The sequence below is a fragment of the Euwallacea similis genome, chromosome 18 (genome assembly GCF_039881205.1).
Source record: "Euwallacea similis isolate ESF13 chromosome 18, ESF131.1, whole genome shotgun sequence".
Taxonomy (NCBI): domain Eukaryota; kingdom Metazoa; phylum Arthropoda; class Insecta; order Coleoptera; family Curculionidae; genus Euwallacea; species Euwallacea similis.
The window spans coordinates 3,454,314-3,470,386 of NC_089626.1; the positions used below are offsets into that span (position 1 = coordinate 3,454,314).

General features: G+C 37.8%; 5 protein-coding genes across 8 annotated transcripts in view; 1 reads left to right on the forward strand and 4 right to left on the reverse strand.

Moving 5' to 3' along the window:
* Positions 1-5,140, reverse strand: part of dysc (dyschronic) — a 32,517-nt gene extending 27,377 nt beyond the window's left edge. For 3 of the 4 annotated variants that reach the window (XM_066398738.1, XM_066398737.1, XM_066398735.1), the window contains exons 1-3: positions 4,776-5,140; positions 1,211-1,818; positions 505-647 (exon numbers count right to left, since the gene is read on the reverse strand). In XM_066398738.1, the coding sequence (XP_066254835.1) occupies positions 505-647; positions 1,211-1,799 (732 nt within the window). In that variant the 5' untranslated portion in view covers positions 1,800-1,818; positions 4,776-5,140. The remainder of the gene's footprint in view (positions 1-504; positions 648-1,210; positions 1,819-4,775) is intronic. The other variant, XM_066398736.1, reaches the window with a different exon arrangement.
* Positions 1-16,069, forward strand: part of LOC136414629 (uncharacterized) — a 250,284-nt gene extending 234,215 nt beyond the window's left edge. The window contains exons 2-3 of the mRNA XM_066398780.1: positions 14,940-15,181; positions 15,615-16,069. Of these exons, the coding sequence (XP_066254877.1) occupies positions 14,989-15,181; positions 15,615-16,054 (633 nt within the window). The 5' untranslated portion in view covers positions 14,940-14,988 and the 3' untranslated portion in view covers positions 16,055-16,069. The remainder of the gene's footprint in view (positions 1-14,939; positions 15,182-15,614) is intronic.
* LOC136414632 (endocuticle structural glycoprotein SgAbd-3-like) lies at positions 6,287-7,395 on the reverse strand. The gene is made up of 3 exons (XM_066398783.1): positions 7,247-7,395; positions 6,664-6,782; positions 6,287-6,607 (listed from the first exon to the last, which is right to left on the reverse strand). Exons 1-3 carry the CDS (start codon positions 7,262-7,264, stop codon positions 6,331-6,333), a joined length of 414 nt encoding a protein of 137 aa, XP_066254880.1. The 5' UTR covers positions 7,265-7,395; the 3' UTR covers positions 6,287-6,330.
* Positions 7,982-11,062, reverse strand: ath (ATP-dependent RNA helicase DHX33). The gene is made up of 7 exons (XM_066398751.1): positions 10,427-11,062; positions 9,939-10,184; positions 9,701-9,885; positions 8,973-9,643; positions 8,650-8,915; positions 8,459-8,593; positions 7,982-8,315 (listed from the first exon to the last, which is right to left on the reverse strand). Exons 1-7 carry the CDS (start codon positions 10,799-10,801, stop codon positions 8,115-8,117), a joined length of 2,079 nt encoding a protein of 692 aa, XP_066254848.1. The 5' UTR covers positions 10,802-11,062; the 3' UTR covers positions 7,982-8,114.
* On the reverse strand, positions 11,367-14,716 carry Stam (signal transducing adaptor molecule). Its single transcript, XM_066398771.1, has 10 exons — positions 14,493-14,716; positions 13,780-13,940; positions 13,489-13,728; positions 13,325-13,433; positions 13,081-13,272; positions 12,913-13,029; positions 12,546-12,719; positions 12,233-12,490; positions 11,989-12,178; positions 11,367-11,933 (listed from the first exon to the last, which is right to left on the reverse strand). Exons 1-10 carry the CDS (start codon positions 14,539-14,541, stop codon positions 11,822-11,824), a joined length of 1,602 nt encoding a protein of 533 aa, XP_066254868.1. The 5' UTR covers positions 14,542-14,716; the 3' UTR covers positions 11,367-11,821.
* Positions 16,070-16,073: the final 4 nt, after the last annotated feature.

Consider the following 16,073-nt stretch of genomic DNA (forward strand, 5'->3'; position numbering starts at 1 on the left):
TCAGTGTTTTCAGAGCGATGCGGGATGGGAGTTTTCAAATCATCTCAAGTTTGATAGATTAAACTCGTGATATGTGGGAGGAGAGTATTCTTGGCTTTTAGATTCTCAATAACTGCTCTAATCTCTTGAGGAATATGAACTTTAATTAATGAACTCGTTTTCTCTGCCTGTTAGTTAACAGTGGTTCAAGGTCTGACCAATCAATTTCCACATTATTGAGGATTTTTCCCGAAGATCGATCGGCCATAGCTCCCACGCAGCTATTTTTACCAGTACAAAAAAGTCTGCGTTTTCCCTATTCCAGTTTAATAACATATTTCACAATGACAGCGTAATTTCCCCGGAAAAATCGGAACAAAGACCTAATGAAAACTCTTTATTAATCATGCCAGCCCCATTAGTGTTTAATCTTAGGCCCATTGTAAATCCCATCCAAAAACGCTTTTACGCACAATCATAATAAAATATCGTACAATTGACGGTTATGAAAAAGGACGTGCTTACATTTTTTATTACCTTGAGGGCTTCCTCGTGCGAGATACCGGTGAATGGGGTGCCGTTCACTTCCAGAATGGAGTCGCCAGGCCTAAGTCCGGCCCTTTCGGCAACGCTTCCCTCTTCCACTCGCGAAATGTACACCCCCACCCCTGGAAAAGGACAGTTTTGTGTCTCGTGTCAAGGGACAGTGAAATGTGGAGAGAAGAAATGCAACCGGACCGTCCCATGCTGGTCGCTAAATAATGCATCAGAGCTGTTATCGCATCGATGCACTTTAAAAATGTATCCAAAGACAATCGATATTTGGGGAATAGAGATGGCAAGGACGCTTGGTTTACTAGCAACAGTGGAATGCTTTAATTTTAATGATTTAGCGGGGAATTAAGAGAGATTTGTGAGAATAAATAAGCGAAAATTGCATTAATACGAAGCAAAGCTGATAAGGGACTAATGCAATGTAGATAATAGAAATATCGATACTTTAGCGTAACTCTGTATTTTAGAATCAGTCTGTCTTTGCTAAGTAGAGCGGCCACGGTCAAACTCAGTCCGAACTGGGAGCTCACATTAAAAAAAAACATGAGCGACGATATCTAGGGAACCCATACAACAGTTACCTGAAGTAATAGCTGCAAAGCAATTACCTTAATAACTGCACTTCGAAATGTAACTTAATTAAAACCATATTTTTCTCTGGCTCCCTCAAACTTACCCGCCTCTTTCCCACCCTTAACGCATATCCCAAATCCCGGATCTTGCGGATCCCGCACCATATTCACCGTCCTCGTGGCGAGTTCGTGAATGGAGGGCGAGTACACCGGCATTCTATAGTTATGAGTGGTCGATGGAGGACTGCTCACGGGAGACCTCCTCGGCCTCTCCAAATTCGATTTAGGAACCGCAGTAGCATGGTTCCCCGTCCCCGTTCCGAACAGCCGCAGTACCTGCTCGGGGGAGATGGGGCGTTTCTTGTTGTTCGAGGGGGTTCCGCGGCTGTTGCCCGACCCCAAGTACGTCCCCCTGGGACTGCTTAAGGAGCTATAATGGTGCTCCCGCTCCCGATACTCGCGATGATGGTGCAGTGCCGAACTGGGCCTCTCCACAATGGTATAGCTGGTCCCCGGAGGCGAGTAGTACAGGCCGGAGCGGGGCCTCCTGGGACTACCTTGGGGCCCGAGGGCATCCTCCGCTTCGGCCGGGGCTCCGCCGCGTGTCCTGCGCCCTCGTGATGGGGCCCCCGAAGCGAAACCGCAGCCCAGTTCCGCCAACTCGGCGTACTCGTCGCCACCCGCCACGCGCATGCCGTCACGAGTAGGTCAACTAAAAATGAAAAATCGAGAGCTGCTTCAACGATAACTTGAAATCTTGTTTATCTCCTTTTGAAGCTGTGCAGCCCATCAGTTAAACCGATGTTAGGGAAATGCGTCGAAATTAAGCAAAATAAACATGAATTTCAGCTCGTTTCGTCAGAGCTTCGCCTCTGTGCTCCAATTTAACATTAATACGATGATTTATGATGTGAACTAGAAATTATCTTTCACCTTAAAATAGAGACGTACGCAACGTCTTTAGATCTCAGTATTAACATACGTAGGCGTAAAGCGTTCCCAACTCTACTTAAGTTTTCTTACTGGCAAAGTTAGCAGGAGGTTGAAAACCAGGCCTTAAAGCAATGTCAATGTAACAAAATATTTTGAGTGCACCTTCGATATTCGTTGACTTGATCAATTAAAAACAGACGATTCTGATATAATTAACATTAATAAACACATAGTCAACAGAAGCTAAATCGGGTACTCGATATAATCGAATACAGAAGTAGCTTATCTTCCGGAACCAGGAACATAAACCCGATAAATGTACCCCGTTTCGCTTATCAGCGCGAATTGTGTGGGAAGGGGATTCACTTGCAATATAATACATAGTGTCCCAGTTTTGATGATTAGGACTTCAGGGATATCTGGAAAAGCAGATTTGAAAAAGGGTTGCTCGTGTAAACATGAATATTCATTGCTTCATTTTTTTCCGAGAACTCTAAATCTAAAAATTTCTCTAAATAATTTACGATAAATCTGTGACGTTTTAAACAAATTTTAAAAGTTCCTAAACACTGTTATGGCACTTTTAGGTACTCCCAAAATTTTCGAGACTTTTATAAAAGTTTCAACAGATTTGTTAGGAGAAGTTGGTAAACACAGTTAACACAGTATTCCCTAGAAATTGCCAGAAATTTGCTGAGTTTGCGACTGATGTTTAGAGCCCTAAAACTCACATTGAAACTCGCGTACTTTCCTTCGAAAGTCTCCTCTAAAAACTGGATAAAAACGTTTTCAAATTATATTTGCTTGCGCAAGCCAAGTTATAACGAATCAACATGTAGCATTGGAAAAATACAGAAAAAATGTTATTAAAAGCACAAAGAATTGAAAATTCTCACTAATTCAAATGCAATTTCTGTATTCTTTTTTAGCACAACATTGTCAGGCCATAAGGGACACTAAATCGTTTAATGACATTTTCAATTACCGATCATGTATCTGCACATGTGGAGTCCGAAACGGCTGCATAAAATTTATGGAACAATCTGCCATATCTGGAGCATAATAGAGTCGCACGAAAATGGGAAATATATTGATGCCAGGAAAATGTACATTTCAAATGTTTACAGGAGATACGGAAATTCCTATGAATAATGACGGTTCTGTTGATTTCCAATATTGGAATCTTTTCCGCAATAGGTCAGTGCAGAAAAATTTAGGAACTCTCTGGAAATATCCGGGAATAAATAATAAAAATGCGATAGACACGAACATTAACTGGAAAGCATTTCACCACATTTCAAACTTGATTTACACACATATTTCATCCACCACCCTCCGTCCACCATTTGTCAAGAAAATAAACAACTTTTATTGTTTTTTAATGAAAAACTATGTGGGGCATAGCTTCACTTTATAATGAAATATGAAGCTTGCAGTGACCTATAAAGGTCAAATTTGAGGTTCATGCCTTGAAAATTAAATTATTCTCAACAGTATATCATAAGCTACAATTTACATACATTTTTGCCGACCACTTTATCTAGAAAATAGGTAGCTCTTTTTGATTTCTAATGAATCCCTCCCGTTTTAACTCTCTTCTGTACAAAATCTTCCCCTAATTAATCCTGACGTACTAGACAATGATGAACTTCTTTGTGCTGTGCCGACAATGCTCTATAAACTTTAATCAAGCCCAGTTTACATTATATTAAACCTCTGCTTCTTAATTGCAGAAGTTTAATTGGTTTCGTTATAAGTTTCCTCTGCTGCGTTAACAGCTCTTTTTTATTCGCTGTCCCAAAACAACCGAATTAGACCTGAGGCCGGCCCTGAACCGCGTAGACGAAATCTATACATAGGCCTTTTCTGTGTCGATTATTCGCTTAATCCATTTGCCGAATTAGCCGGCATCGTGTCCGGTCTTTAATTCCTAATTGGGCAAAGTAAAATTAGCATAAATTTCATTAGTACGACCGTGTCGGGGCAATTTGCCCACGCGTCCACTATTTGAGAAACATTTATGCGCAGTTTGTGTTTATACTTTCTTTCCACGTAAAAATTTCCCTTGCAAAACTAGGATGATTATCATAAACGTGCCACTTTGTTTTATGGAAGGCGCAATCAATAAATTGTATTATTTTATAGAAGAACAAGACGAATTTGGTTCAAGCTGCGTCGTAATTGCGGAATTATGTCACAATATACAACAAGAGAGAAATTGGCAATTAGGTGGTAATTGGCTTGATGACACTTTAAGCCGCTTCCTTAAACTCACAGTTTAAGATTAACTACCACTTATGATGTAAACCAATTGGTTTAAAAACCACAAGAGGTATTAAAAAAAGGAGATTAAAGGTGGGTAAATGGCTATCGCTATGGAAACTTGAGCAATACATTTTAGGAAATGAAAAGTCGCGTCACGCAATGCGCTTAATTATGAACGATATGCTTATTCTACACTGAAAAACTGCCCTATTTTAGCTTCTCTAAAGGTGGGGAAAGATTGCTGCCTCTTCGAAACGCGTTTCTTGGTATACCATTGCTCAAAACATATTTTGCTGTTGCTTCAACGCAGCGTATCTAATTCTGGCATTGACCAGGCCGCGTCTATTCCAGTGCCCAGAGTGATAACAATTAGAGGGCCGAAACCCTATAAAACTGCACTAGTTGCTTTAAACTTAAACTAGGATATTTTTCAGACAAAGGACTGGTTTTCACGCGAGCGTTTTGACTTACAATCTGCACACAAATGTTCATGTTATCTCACTCTAAATTCCCCATGTAAAAACGTTCGCATTTGCGGCCCCCTAACAGTTTCACACGCCATTGCACCGCGAGCAAGTCATCAGAAAGCCAAACCCACTTTCACGTAAACACCTATTTTCCCGGATTCCTCACTGAAAACTCGACTTTCACCTGGTTTTTCTTCAACCCAATACCTCAGGCTAAAACTACTCTCAAGGGAAATAGGAAAAATCGCGACGCTTTCAGTCCAACTTAGGGGTGAATCCGAACATCGTGTAACCTTTCAATGTCCGCCGATAACCCTTTGATGGTGCGAGGGGCGGAAAACACTGAAAAATAATGAAAAGCGAAACCCTCAAAGCCAGAACGGAACGCCATGTTGGTCTTGCGTCTTTCCACCCCCGTGACGTCACAATCGATACAAAGGTGGCGGCCAAGGGGATTTCCAAGTTTTGAATTTGCTCTGAAAAGTTTGTTGGTCCTTCTGAATTATTTAGTACGAATTTATATATACAGAGAGGAAGGCAGCTAAGAATGCATTAATGCCGGAAAAAAATGATTTTGGGAATATTAACTTTTTCTGGGTAACATTCTATATATTAGTGAGCATTGAATCTACCAGTCGCGCAACATTTCATTTATACATTCCTATTATTCCTATTACGTTCCTATAAGTACTTACCGATTTTCGAGTAATTTCTGAGCACATCAAACACTCTGTATATTATGCAATTTGTTGAATTTGCTACTCATTTAGGCTCATATCTATAATTGTGAATAATAGAAGGATAAATAAGATCACGTTTTCAGTGCTTTTTAAAAATAATTTGTTGGACCTAACGTCTGATCCGTGATTTTTACATTTATGTACATCCTGTATATTATTGAACATTATGGCCCTACTAGTACGCTGAACAATTCCTCTATAGACTTTCATCATAGCCATCTTCATCAATTTTTGAGTAATTCTCGAAATCGAAATTACATGATTCTTAGTTCTACGACTCTGTATTTTTGGTTAAACTAGGAAATGGCAACGCCGCGCTTTTCTTTTTTTTAAAGAGGGCCCTTCATGACATTTCCCCTACTGAAGGCGCAACGTTGCCTGTTCTTGCAAAATATGTGAGGTAGAGGGAAGTTTATGCTGGAAAGTTGAGCAATATTCCAAGATGCTTATGGCAGCTTTCTGCTTGTATTCATTGTAATTCTATTAAATCATTTGCTATTCCGAAAGCGTCACCAGTCAGAAATCCTATAGAAATGCCTCTTTCGTCACATAATTACCATTCTCGGCGTAACTTTACAAGATAAAAGCCCTATTAAGTTCCAAGGAAGCAATTAATAATTCTAACTACCTCGCATTGTCCTAATTGTGTATTCTCTCTATAAATCAGCTTCTTTCCGATGAAACCCCTATAATAATCTCATTTATTTCTGGCATTAAGTTTCGTAGATTTAAGAACAATTTCGATCAATAATGACAAAAAAATCAGAGAAAATCATAATTTATTTTTATACATGAACACAAGCACTTTCAACGTTTTAGTTAGAACCTCTTCTGCTGCTGAGGCTCGGCAGGTTGAGGATGGGCGGCAATGTACTCCAGGGCCTTCTGGATGGCCAGAGGAATGGGCGGAGGAGTGGGCAGAGCATTCCCAGTGGGCTGATACCCATTCTCATCGGCAACATAAGAAATCTGGATCTGCTCGTTTTCAGGGGTCAAAAACTGGAACTGGCCAGAAACGGACTTAGTCGCTTGTTCCGGACCTTGGGGCTGGATGTTGCCTTGTTCTTGAGCAGATATACCGTTGTCTGTCTCATATCTGAATTAAACATTTTCTTTTTAACGTAAAAAACTTATTTGAAGATGGAAACTAACGCATATTGGTAGCTTCCTTCAGGGGTGATGTCAGACTCCAATCGTAAAACTTGCGCGTTCTTGGGGTCCCCTCCGGCAGGCAGGGCTAAGGCGGAAGCCAGGAAGGTTGCTAATACCACCTGAAACAATGCGATTGTCGCTCCTTGATAAAAGTACCATCAAGAACCTTGGTCGTACCCACAGAACAATCTCGGGGGTTATTAAAAAATGACCATTCATTGAAATGGCAAGTTCGTGATGGATCCGATGATATAATTGTATAAAGTTGATATTTGCGGATGGCTTGAAAATTACTCTTAATTGTTCTTATGTATGAAAAATGGCGGAGTAAAGAACGAGATGAGCAATCCCGATTATGGGAATTGTTTGAGGGTCAGGTTAATGCCCATATGGATTGTATTTAAATTCCTTTCAGTAATTATGTGGACTAGAGATGGTATGTACCTACTTCTCTATAGAATTTATTAAAGGTCCTTATTTTGAAAAAAATCAAAACACGATTAATTAGGTTAACCCTTAAGATTAATACAGACATATGCATAAAGTCGCTGCTTGAGCAAAACATTACAGAATAAGTACTTACAAGTATTGGCTTCATCATTATAGTTCTGCAGTACCACTGATGCACATGAACACGTAACTTTACTATTGAGTACAGATAATTTTACCATGTACCATTTGGTATTTATACGAGGATGATCCCCCCTTTACCGAGGATTAGAATTACATTGGATGCAAATTCTTCTTATGCAAGAACGGATTCAGGTAGCCCCATCATCATCGTCAGTGGCGTCGAGGGATGCCCACCATAGCGGTCAGGGACACACCCACTCGCAAATTCTGACGATGTTATCTTTCCTCAGACATGTACATAGTTTGTTAGGATTCTTGGGTAACCGCAATATTAATTTTTCGATGTTCATTGCAGATAATTACCGGACAGTTCGTTAATGAAACGCTAAGAATGATAAATTTCGCAATTAGAACTGGCTTTTTCATAGGTCAATAGGTTAACCGTAAAGTATGTTAGTGTTGCCGTTACCCGAAATCTATGTGCCTGTCGACATTATTGAACTTAGACATAATTTATCTTACACTTAAATATTACTGGCTGCTCGAGACGACGTTATATAACTAAAAGGCCTGGGGCTGTGCTTAAGATAATCGAATTTGATAATTTATTCTTGACCCATTTGATGATGGACAATATTCGTCCATCTATCATCACACAAGTAGGCAGCTAATCCTGATATTAAAGAAATGTATTTTTAATTTGTATTTAGTTGGATATTAGAAAAGCACGATTGAAACACAAATGAAACAACCATCGTTTAAAAATATATTTATCTATTATTACATAAGTACATATACATAAATAAAAACAAAACATTCAGTCTGACTCAGAACTGACTTATGCAGGCGTTATCGATAATAAAACTCATGAAAAATAATCAGCTATGGTCATTGAACTTGATATTACGGCTTTTGAAGTAGTCAGGGGCAATTTCTTTGAGCCACTCGCCATCCACTGTCGTCAAATCCCTGAGGTAACATTTGGTAGTCTGGACCACTTCCGTGAAGATGACGTAGTGGGGTAATTGGCCGTGCACCACCGATTGAGGGTGAATTTGAGTCACTTGTCGTTTATCCAGCTGAAATTTAGAAGAATTTTTAAACGAAGAACAACCAAAGGATTGGATATGACTACGAGTTTTAGTTCAAGAACTAAAATAATTTTAATGTTACATAGATCTACTCTCTGTCGGAAAATACCTAAAATTTTGAAACACCTTACCGTAACATACGAGTACTGTCGATCTTTATGCAGCTCTGCCACATTCATAAATAATCCGGCCAGTAAACACTTTCTCAAACAATCCAAATCGCTGCCACTTGACGAAATACGAATTTCACATTTCTTACATATTTCCTGTAATAAACAAAAACTATAAAATACTGCTTTATTTTATGCGATATACAACATACTTGCAATTGCTTAACAACCTCTCGTATGTAATTTATATTGCGCAGGTTAATGAAATGCTCATGGCACCAGCTGCGTACATTGTTTTTCCCCACATTCTCAAACGCCCTGTAAACATTCAAAAGGGTGAGATGATCACCGTATCCAGTACGGAATTTATCTCGGGCAGTTTGCGCTTGCTCCCTTCGAGAAGGAGGGTTTAGAAGTACCGATTCGCTGGACATCAGAGCCACCACTATCAAGGCTTCTTTAACACACCCATATTTTTCTATATCAGAAACAAAACTTCAATATTTAAACAACAAAAACATTCTTTAAACATTACCAGCCATGAGTAAAACATTCCCAAATTTAGGATCTAAAGGAAACTTGGCCAGCTTCCTTCCTAAGGGAGTCAAATTGATAGACTCAACATCTTCAATGGCACCTAAAACTTTGAGCTGCTCAAAAGCAGCTTCCAAGCTCTCTATTGGAGGTTTATCCATAAAATCAAAGGTTTTCATATGTAATCCTAAAGCTAGCAGCTGCAAAGCTACAGAATTCAAGTTGCATTTTTGTATCTCAGGAACTGTGCTCTTTTTCATCAAATCAAATTGAGCTCTTGTATAAAGCCGATAGCAAGTTCCTGAAGACTCCCTTCCAGCCCGTCCAGTTCTCTGATCCGCCTGCTCTCGCGAAATCCTTTGAACTTTTAACATCTCTAATCCAGTTGAAGGATGGAACGATCTGGATTTAACCATTCCACTATCAATAACATATTTAATTCCGCTTATAGTGACACTTGTTTCTGCAATATTGGTGCTGATTATAACTTTTCTAGTGCCATATGGTGCAGGGCTGAAAACAGCCATTTGCTGTAGACCTGGTTGAGCCGCATATAGAGTGCATACTTTAACTGGTGGACCCTCAACTTCGGGGTCTTTTGCAAGAATTCGGATTTTATGTGCACAAGATTCAATCTCTTCTTGCCCTGTTAAAAATATTAAAATGTCATGCCTGAAAATAAAGTTATTTTAAATTGATAGAACTAAATCACAAGTCATCTTGACATACTCTGGGGGAGCTTCCTTATGAATTTGAAAAAATGTGGTGATACATCCTCTTTGATAGTCCTCAATTTGGTCTTTGACATAATGTACATTTATTGGGAATGTTCTTCCTTCAAGGTAAATTACAGGGCAATCATTGAAGTATTTAGCAAAATGATCTACATCCATTGTGGCCGATGTTATTATTATCTAAAATTTTCCTTCATTGTTTTCTTTAGAACCTTTAATGTAGTAACCATTACCCTTAATGGTGATAAGTTCCTCTCTTCCCGGATTTTTTGGGCTTTTTTAACAATTCCAAAAAGCACGTCAGTGTGCACTGTACGTTCATGAGCCTCATCAAGCATTATCACAGTGTAGTCTAAAAGAAGCCTGTCACTTATAGCTTCACGAAGCAGCATTCCATCAGTCAAGAACTTGATTTTTGTTTGAGGTGAAGTGACATCTTCGAATCGCACAGAATAACCCACATATTTGCCAATGCTCATCTAAATCAAGATATAAAAACATGAAACACTAAGTTTAATTATGAAATTGTTGGGTATTGATTTTGAAAATTTAAGTTTACTATTTCCTTGTTTTCATGTCTTCTCTGTATGTGTTGAAAAAGCAGGAAAAATTATCAAATGCTTATTTTCTAGATATAGTACTTTATGGACAGTTACTATTGAAAGTTAAAATCAAAATAAACATACAACAAGAATTGACCACTACCAAGTTATCAATTTACCTCTGCTCCATGCTCATTGGCAACTCTCAAAGCAACACTAATAGCAGCAACTCTCCTTGGTTGCGTAATGGCAATTTTTCCATTCTCATGCAGTCTTGCCGTATTAATATATTGAGGAATCTGAGTGGTTTTCCCACAGCCTGCTTCTCCCAAAATGATCAATGTTTTATTCTTCCTAATCAGTTCAATAAGTTTACTCTTATTGTGAAAAATAGGTAACTGTCTTCGTTGGTCCTGTATGCTTAATTTGGGCTTACTGTTGCCATTTACACTGGTGAATGTGATAGCTCGCTTAGCCATTCCATTGGGTTTTTTAGGACTGAGTTTGGGATTTTTGGCAGGGGGTGGACCAATGTTCTGGTTGCCGAAAAACATGATCAAATGAGGTAGGCCTCAGGGCAGGAAGTTGGAAAAAGAATTCCAAGCAATATTTACAATCAATGTGGGACTCATAAAAGAGAGGTTATGGTAACTGAGGATATTGCAGGTTTGTGTGATAGTTCTGGAACATCAGAGGCGTGAAGAAGGAACTGTATAGATTTTTCTGGCTGAAGCAGATTCGAACTGCTATCAATTTACGAAATTTTACAGAAAAATTCGTAAAATTTATCAAAAACACGCGTTTACCAAGTACCGGTAGTCATAAACGAAACGAGCCATGGTAATGATTCGATTTCAATAATAACCAAAACATCACTGACAGTTGACTTGACAGCTCAACATTCATATTTAAATTTATTTTTATACGTTACGCCATCTATTAAGGCCAGCTGAAAACCTTTCACCCCGGGAAATTTAAAATTAATTCTTCCTCCCTGCATACATAATTTTCATGACTTTTAGGGGCGAAACCAACAACACATCTACCACTTTATCAAAAACGTCTCAACTCTTATACTTACTTTTAAGTATAATAAAATAAAATTAAAAAAACACAATATTGCTTAAAATAATAACTTTATTGGTTTTTAGGGAACAAATATAAACTTACTAATACGTATTCGTTATTATACACTTTACTTTATATTTTACATCCTTCTTTCCCACTCTCAAATCTCAAATAACAAGGACATGAATGGTAACAAAAGCTCCCTTTGAAGACTTATTTCTTCCGTCCTTTAATTTACAAGATTATAAACACCTTTTTTCACTCTTTAAACAGTGTTTTAACTCAGTCCTTGACCCACAACAAATACATTCCTCTATTAAATAATTAGCAGTATTACAAGAAATTTATCCCATACAAGAAACTAAATAACGATAAATTAATCACATACAGCATCAAAAAAAGACGGAACATTTAACAGGTTTCAACGACCGAGCTGAAACGTTTCTTTCAAAAATATGTTTATTATAATAAATAACAAATAAAAAAATAATTGCAATTGCCCATTCTTATTGCATCATATGTGTACTGGAGGTAACATAGTTTGGCTGCTGACCGGGAGGTCCTTGTAAGTTGGTTTGTGAGAAAGGGCCGTTGCTGGAAAATGCCGGTTGGGGTAGGCTAAGTAAAAGAGTTTTTAGCCCACAAATTAAACGTCCGAAACCAAAAATCTTACCCTTGATGAAAAACAGGCCCCGCTCTATCATCCACCATATGAGGAAATGCATGAGGCATATTCTGCTGTTGAGGTTGAGGCATTATTGAAGGGTGCATCTGCCCAGCAGGAGGCAATTGATGCTGTATTTGGTACTGCATGGGCGGTTGATAAGGCAAACTCTCATGCTGAAGGTTTTGTTGCGGCAACCCTGGCAGATTCACAGTACAATAAAAACATTAAACATTTGTTATTTAAACTTTACCCGGTGGCAATTGGTACATATGTGGGGGCATATGCATCATTGGGGGCACAGACCCATTAAATTGGGGAGGAGGAGTATATGCATATTGGGGTTCATAACACATTTTGGCTATAGTTGGTGGTTGCGGCTCGCGCATCAATGTGTGGTACAGGCCTAAGGCCTCAACAAGATCTGCACTCAGTTGGGTCAACTGAGCATGTTTTTGGTCGACGCGTTCCAATTCCGCGTCGATTAGAGGCCCCATTGCGTTTACCTCTCCTTTAAACAGGAATAAATCACATTTACCTGTATTTTTGGATATTTAAGTAATTACTTTCAAGACTAAGCAACTCATCAGTATCAGTTTCTGGATTAGTAGGATCAGCTTCATGAAGCAAGTGAAGTAAGCGGTTGATTTTGTTTTCATTTATTTCAATCTCTTCGGGTTCTTTTTCCACTACTTTAACTTCCTCTTTAAATTGGACAGTTTTTTTGGCCTTCTCAAATACTGCAAAAGACACAATACTTAGTTTAGTTTTTTTTTTTAACAGACAATAGGTTCAAATAGTCAAGAGTTAATATCATTAATTCATATTCCTAAATATAATTTGTGTCCATAACAAGACATACAAACAAATTATGTTTATGACAACAAATTAATTATATGAAGTTAAAGGATAATTAATCTTCACCATACTTACAAAATTTTTCTGGTTCCACAGATAAGTCAGCAGTAACAAAATTAGCAGGAAATAATCCATCACCCCTCTGATTGCTACCTTTCCACCAATTTGGGTCAGAATCATCCAAAACCATGACTAAAACACAACAATCAGTTCACTCAAAACAATATTTAAAAATAACAATACTTATTTCCCCGGCATTAAAAGTCAATTCATTATCCTCTGCTGCTTCAAAATCATATAAAGCCCTAACTTTCCGAGCTTCTTTGGCTGGGGCAGCAGCACTCACTGTTGTTGTAGAAATGCTATTTACTGAAGGATATAATGAAGAAGAGGTTGGCTGTAAGGCTGATGCAGTTAAAGGTTTTTTGGGGGATCCTGAATGAAATTATTTAACTTAAATAAAGATCATGGGATCAAAACTACAAACCTGTGGTTTCCTTCAGAGATAACTCAATGGCTTTCAAGATCTGCTCTTCCTCCTCTTGTGACTCAACTACATTAGGATCTGTAGATTTTGAAGTCCGCTTCTTGATAGGCTAAACCATGTAACTGAATTTTATTGAATGAAAGATTAATTATTAATTAACTCACAGTATCTGGAGTGGAAAAATCATAGGAATTTATTAATTTATTATACAAAGATGGAATCAAACTGAGTTGGCCATCTGACTTAAACTCAGTCTCTGCCCAACGTTTTAAAGCCTCTCGCAATTTTTTGGCCACATGTGGATCTGCTTTTGTCATTAACTTAGTGAAGTCATTCTCAAAGTCTCTAGAAGCTACCTCAATGTGGAATATTTTTCCCGAGTTTTTAACGCAAGCATCCAAAAGCTGCAAGTTGAGGTGTAAATGTAAAAATCGCATGTTTGTTTTGAAACATACAGTTACAGCCTTTAAGCCCACGTGGGGATCAGAATTGAATAAACGTTTGACAATGGCTTTAAGCCAGGTTTTAGCATCATCACCAGATTTTCCAGCTTTATCACATATGTTCATTATAATCTGCCAATCTTCTTCCACAAGTTTGTCACTTGTGGCACGCTCTGTAAGGTAATGCATTCCAATAATAGCTCTGTTCCCAGAGGAAAAGCTTGAAATTATCTTAAAAACTAAAATGTTACATGGTCACATATTTATATTAAAACAATATAGTCACTCGAGTTACTTCAGAACAGTAAGTAGTATATGTGAATAGATTATGCCAACATAACCTGTTTAAGTGACTGTTTGAGGCACCCAGAACATCTTAGACGATAGGAGAACAATACTTGCAAACCTACTACGTAATTAATCAAAGTCAAGCTTTGAAGCGAGCATAGATTCTCAATTAACATGGAATCAATGTTCTATGCTGACATCCAGAGGTCCAATTTATTACCTCAATTAATTACTATTATTCAGGCCTATAACCCATCATTGGTTCTTGCTTTCAGAAAGAAGATTCTTAATTAAACCTGCTTTAACTAGGGCAACTACTATCATTTTCCATATACTTACTATTTAAGCCTATAACAAGCATACCTCTATCCATTAGGGTGCCTTATCTAATGTCACAATTAAAACCCCATAAAAACCCCCTCAAATAAATGACTCACCAACTTCTTCTGCAATAGCAGAGTCTGTAGCGTTTCCAAAGAGCCCCATATTGCGGACGGGTCTGTAGAACTTACAATACAACGTATAATTTGTTGTATGATCACAATTGATCAATTGGATTTAAGGAGATATATTGTGAATCATAGTTTAATGATCGAAAACAGACAATAAAGTTTATCAATAATGTTTTTGTGGAATAAAGCACTGTAATGTTTTTGACTTAGAATTTTGATGATAAAGTTTGACTTTGACATGATTGAGTGACATTTGTCTGAGTCAGTTATCTTTCTTATTTTAATCGTATGTATCCGACAAAGAGCGACAGAGATTTATAATGAAAGAATGTCAAAAGAACGTATATTTTTCCTTAATCCTAACTACTACCTAACCTCAAATTTCCACATGTGTAAAAAGAAAATCGGAAGGGAAGTACGGCATACAAAAACCTGCTTAATTACGTTCTTTTGTATCATATTAACTACTAAATCCTATAAAATGATTGCCGAAGAAGCCTGCTCAAGTACTGTCTCGAAATCTCGGCCGGAGCCACAACACAAACCCTCTAAAAAAGGCTTAATATTTTTATCTTCGATTCCTCCATACATGAACGTAACAAAGCTCAGAGAAATCTTTTCTAAATTTGGCAAAGTGGGACGAATATACCTTCAACTAGAGGAAGGAGGCAAAGGTACTAACCATTAATGTTTTTTTAATGAGGAAGTAACTTCCAAAACCATATATTTTTGAGTAAGACAATATTAGAGCCTCATGTCTATAAATTGTCGTTGGCTGTCAACTGTAGCACTGGTTTTGCTTTAGAAACATTTTAAAGCGCTCCAGCCAGTATAGCTGTGGCTTCACATATTTTGTGAGCAACGTTACCTTTACATACTACTTTAAGCAGAAATTATTGTAATTCAAATGCTTGTTGCGGAAGTGAAAACTACAGCTAATGTTGAAGCTGCTTGCTGAGTTGCTTCAGGTTCTGTTGCATAATTGATCAAAACCTGAGAAAGCCTATCTAAATGTATTTCTGCCTGGATACTGTTCTAAAAATTGTCTCAATTTTAACTAGTAATCATTCAACACTATCCACAAAATTTTGTTTGTATTTTTTTCAGGCACTAAACCACAAGACAAAAAGAAGAAAAAACGCAAAATAGCAAAAAAATTCACTGAAGGATGGGTGGAATTTGACAAGAAATGTGTGGCCAAAAGAGTAGCTGTTCTGCTCAACAACACTCAAGTAAGCACCAGGAAGAAGTCAAAGCACTACGATTACATGTGGAGTATGAAATATTTATCCAACTTCAAGTGGACCCACTTACATGAGAGATTGACTTATGAAAAGATGGAGAAGAATAAGAGACTTAAAGGCGACATACAGTTGTCCAAGAAGAAAACTAATTTCTTTGATTTGAATGTTAATAAGAAAAAAGATAAAGATAGTATCAATAAGGAATATGGGAATGTAAGAGAGATTGTGAATGATGTTATGATAGGTGTGGAGAAAGAGCCAAAAGAGAGTAGAGAAGAAATTTTCCAATCATTACTTAGTTGATTTGTTATAAGTTTTATTC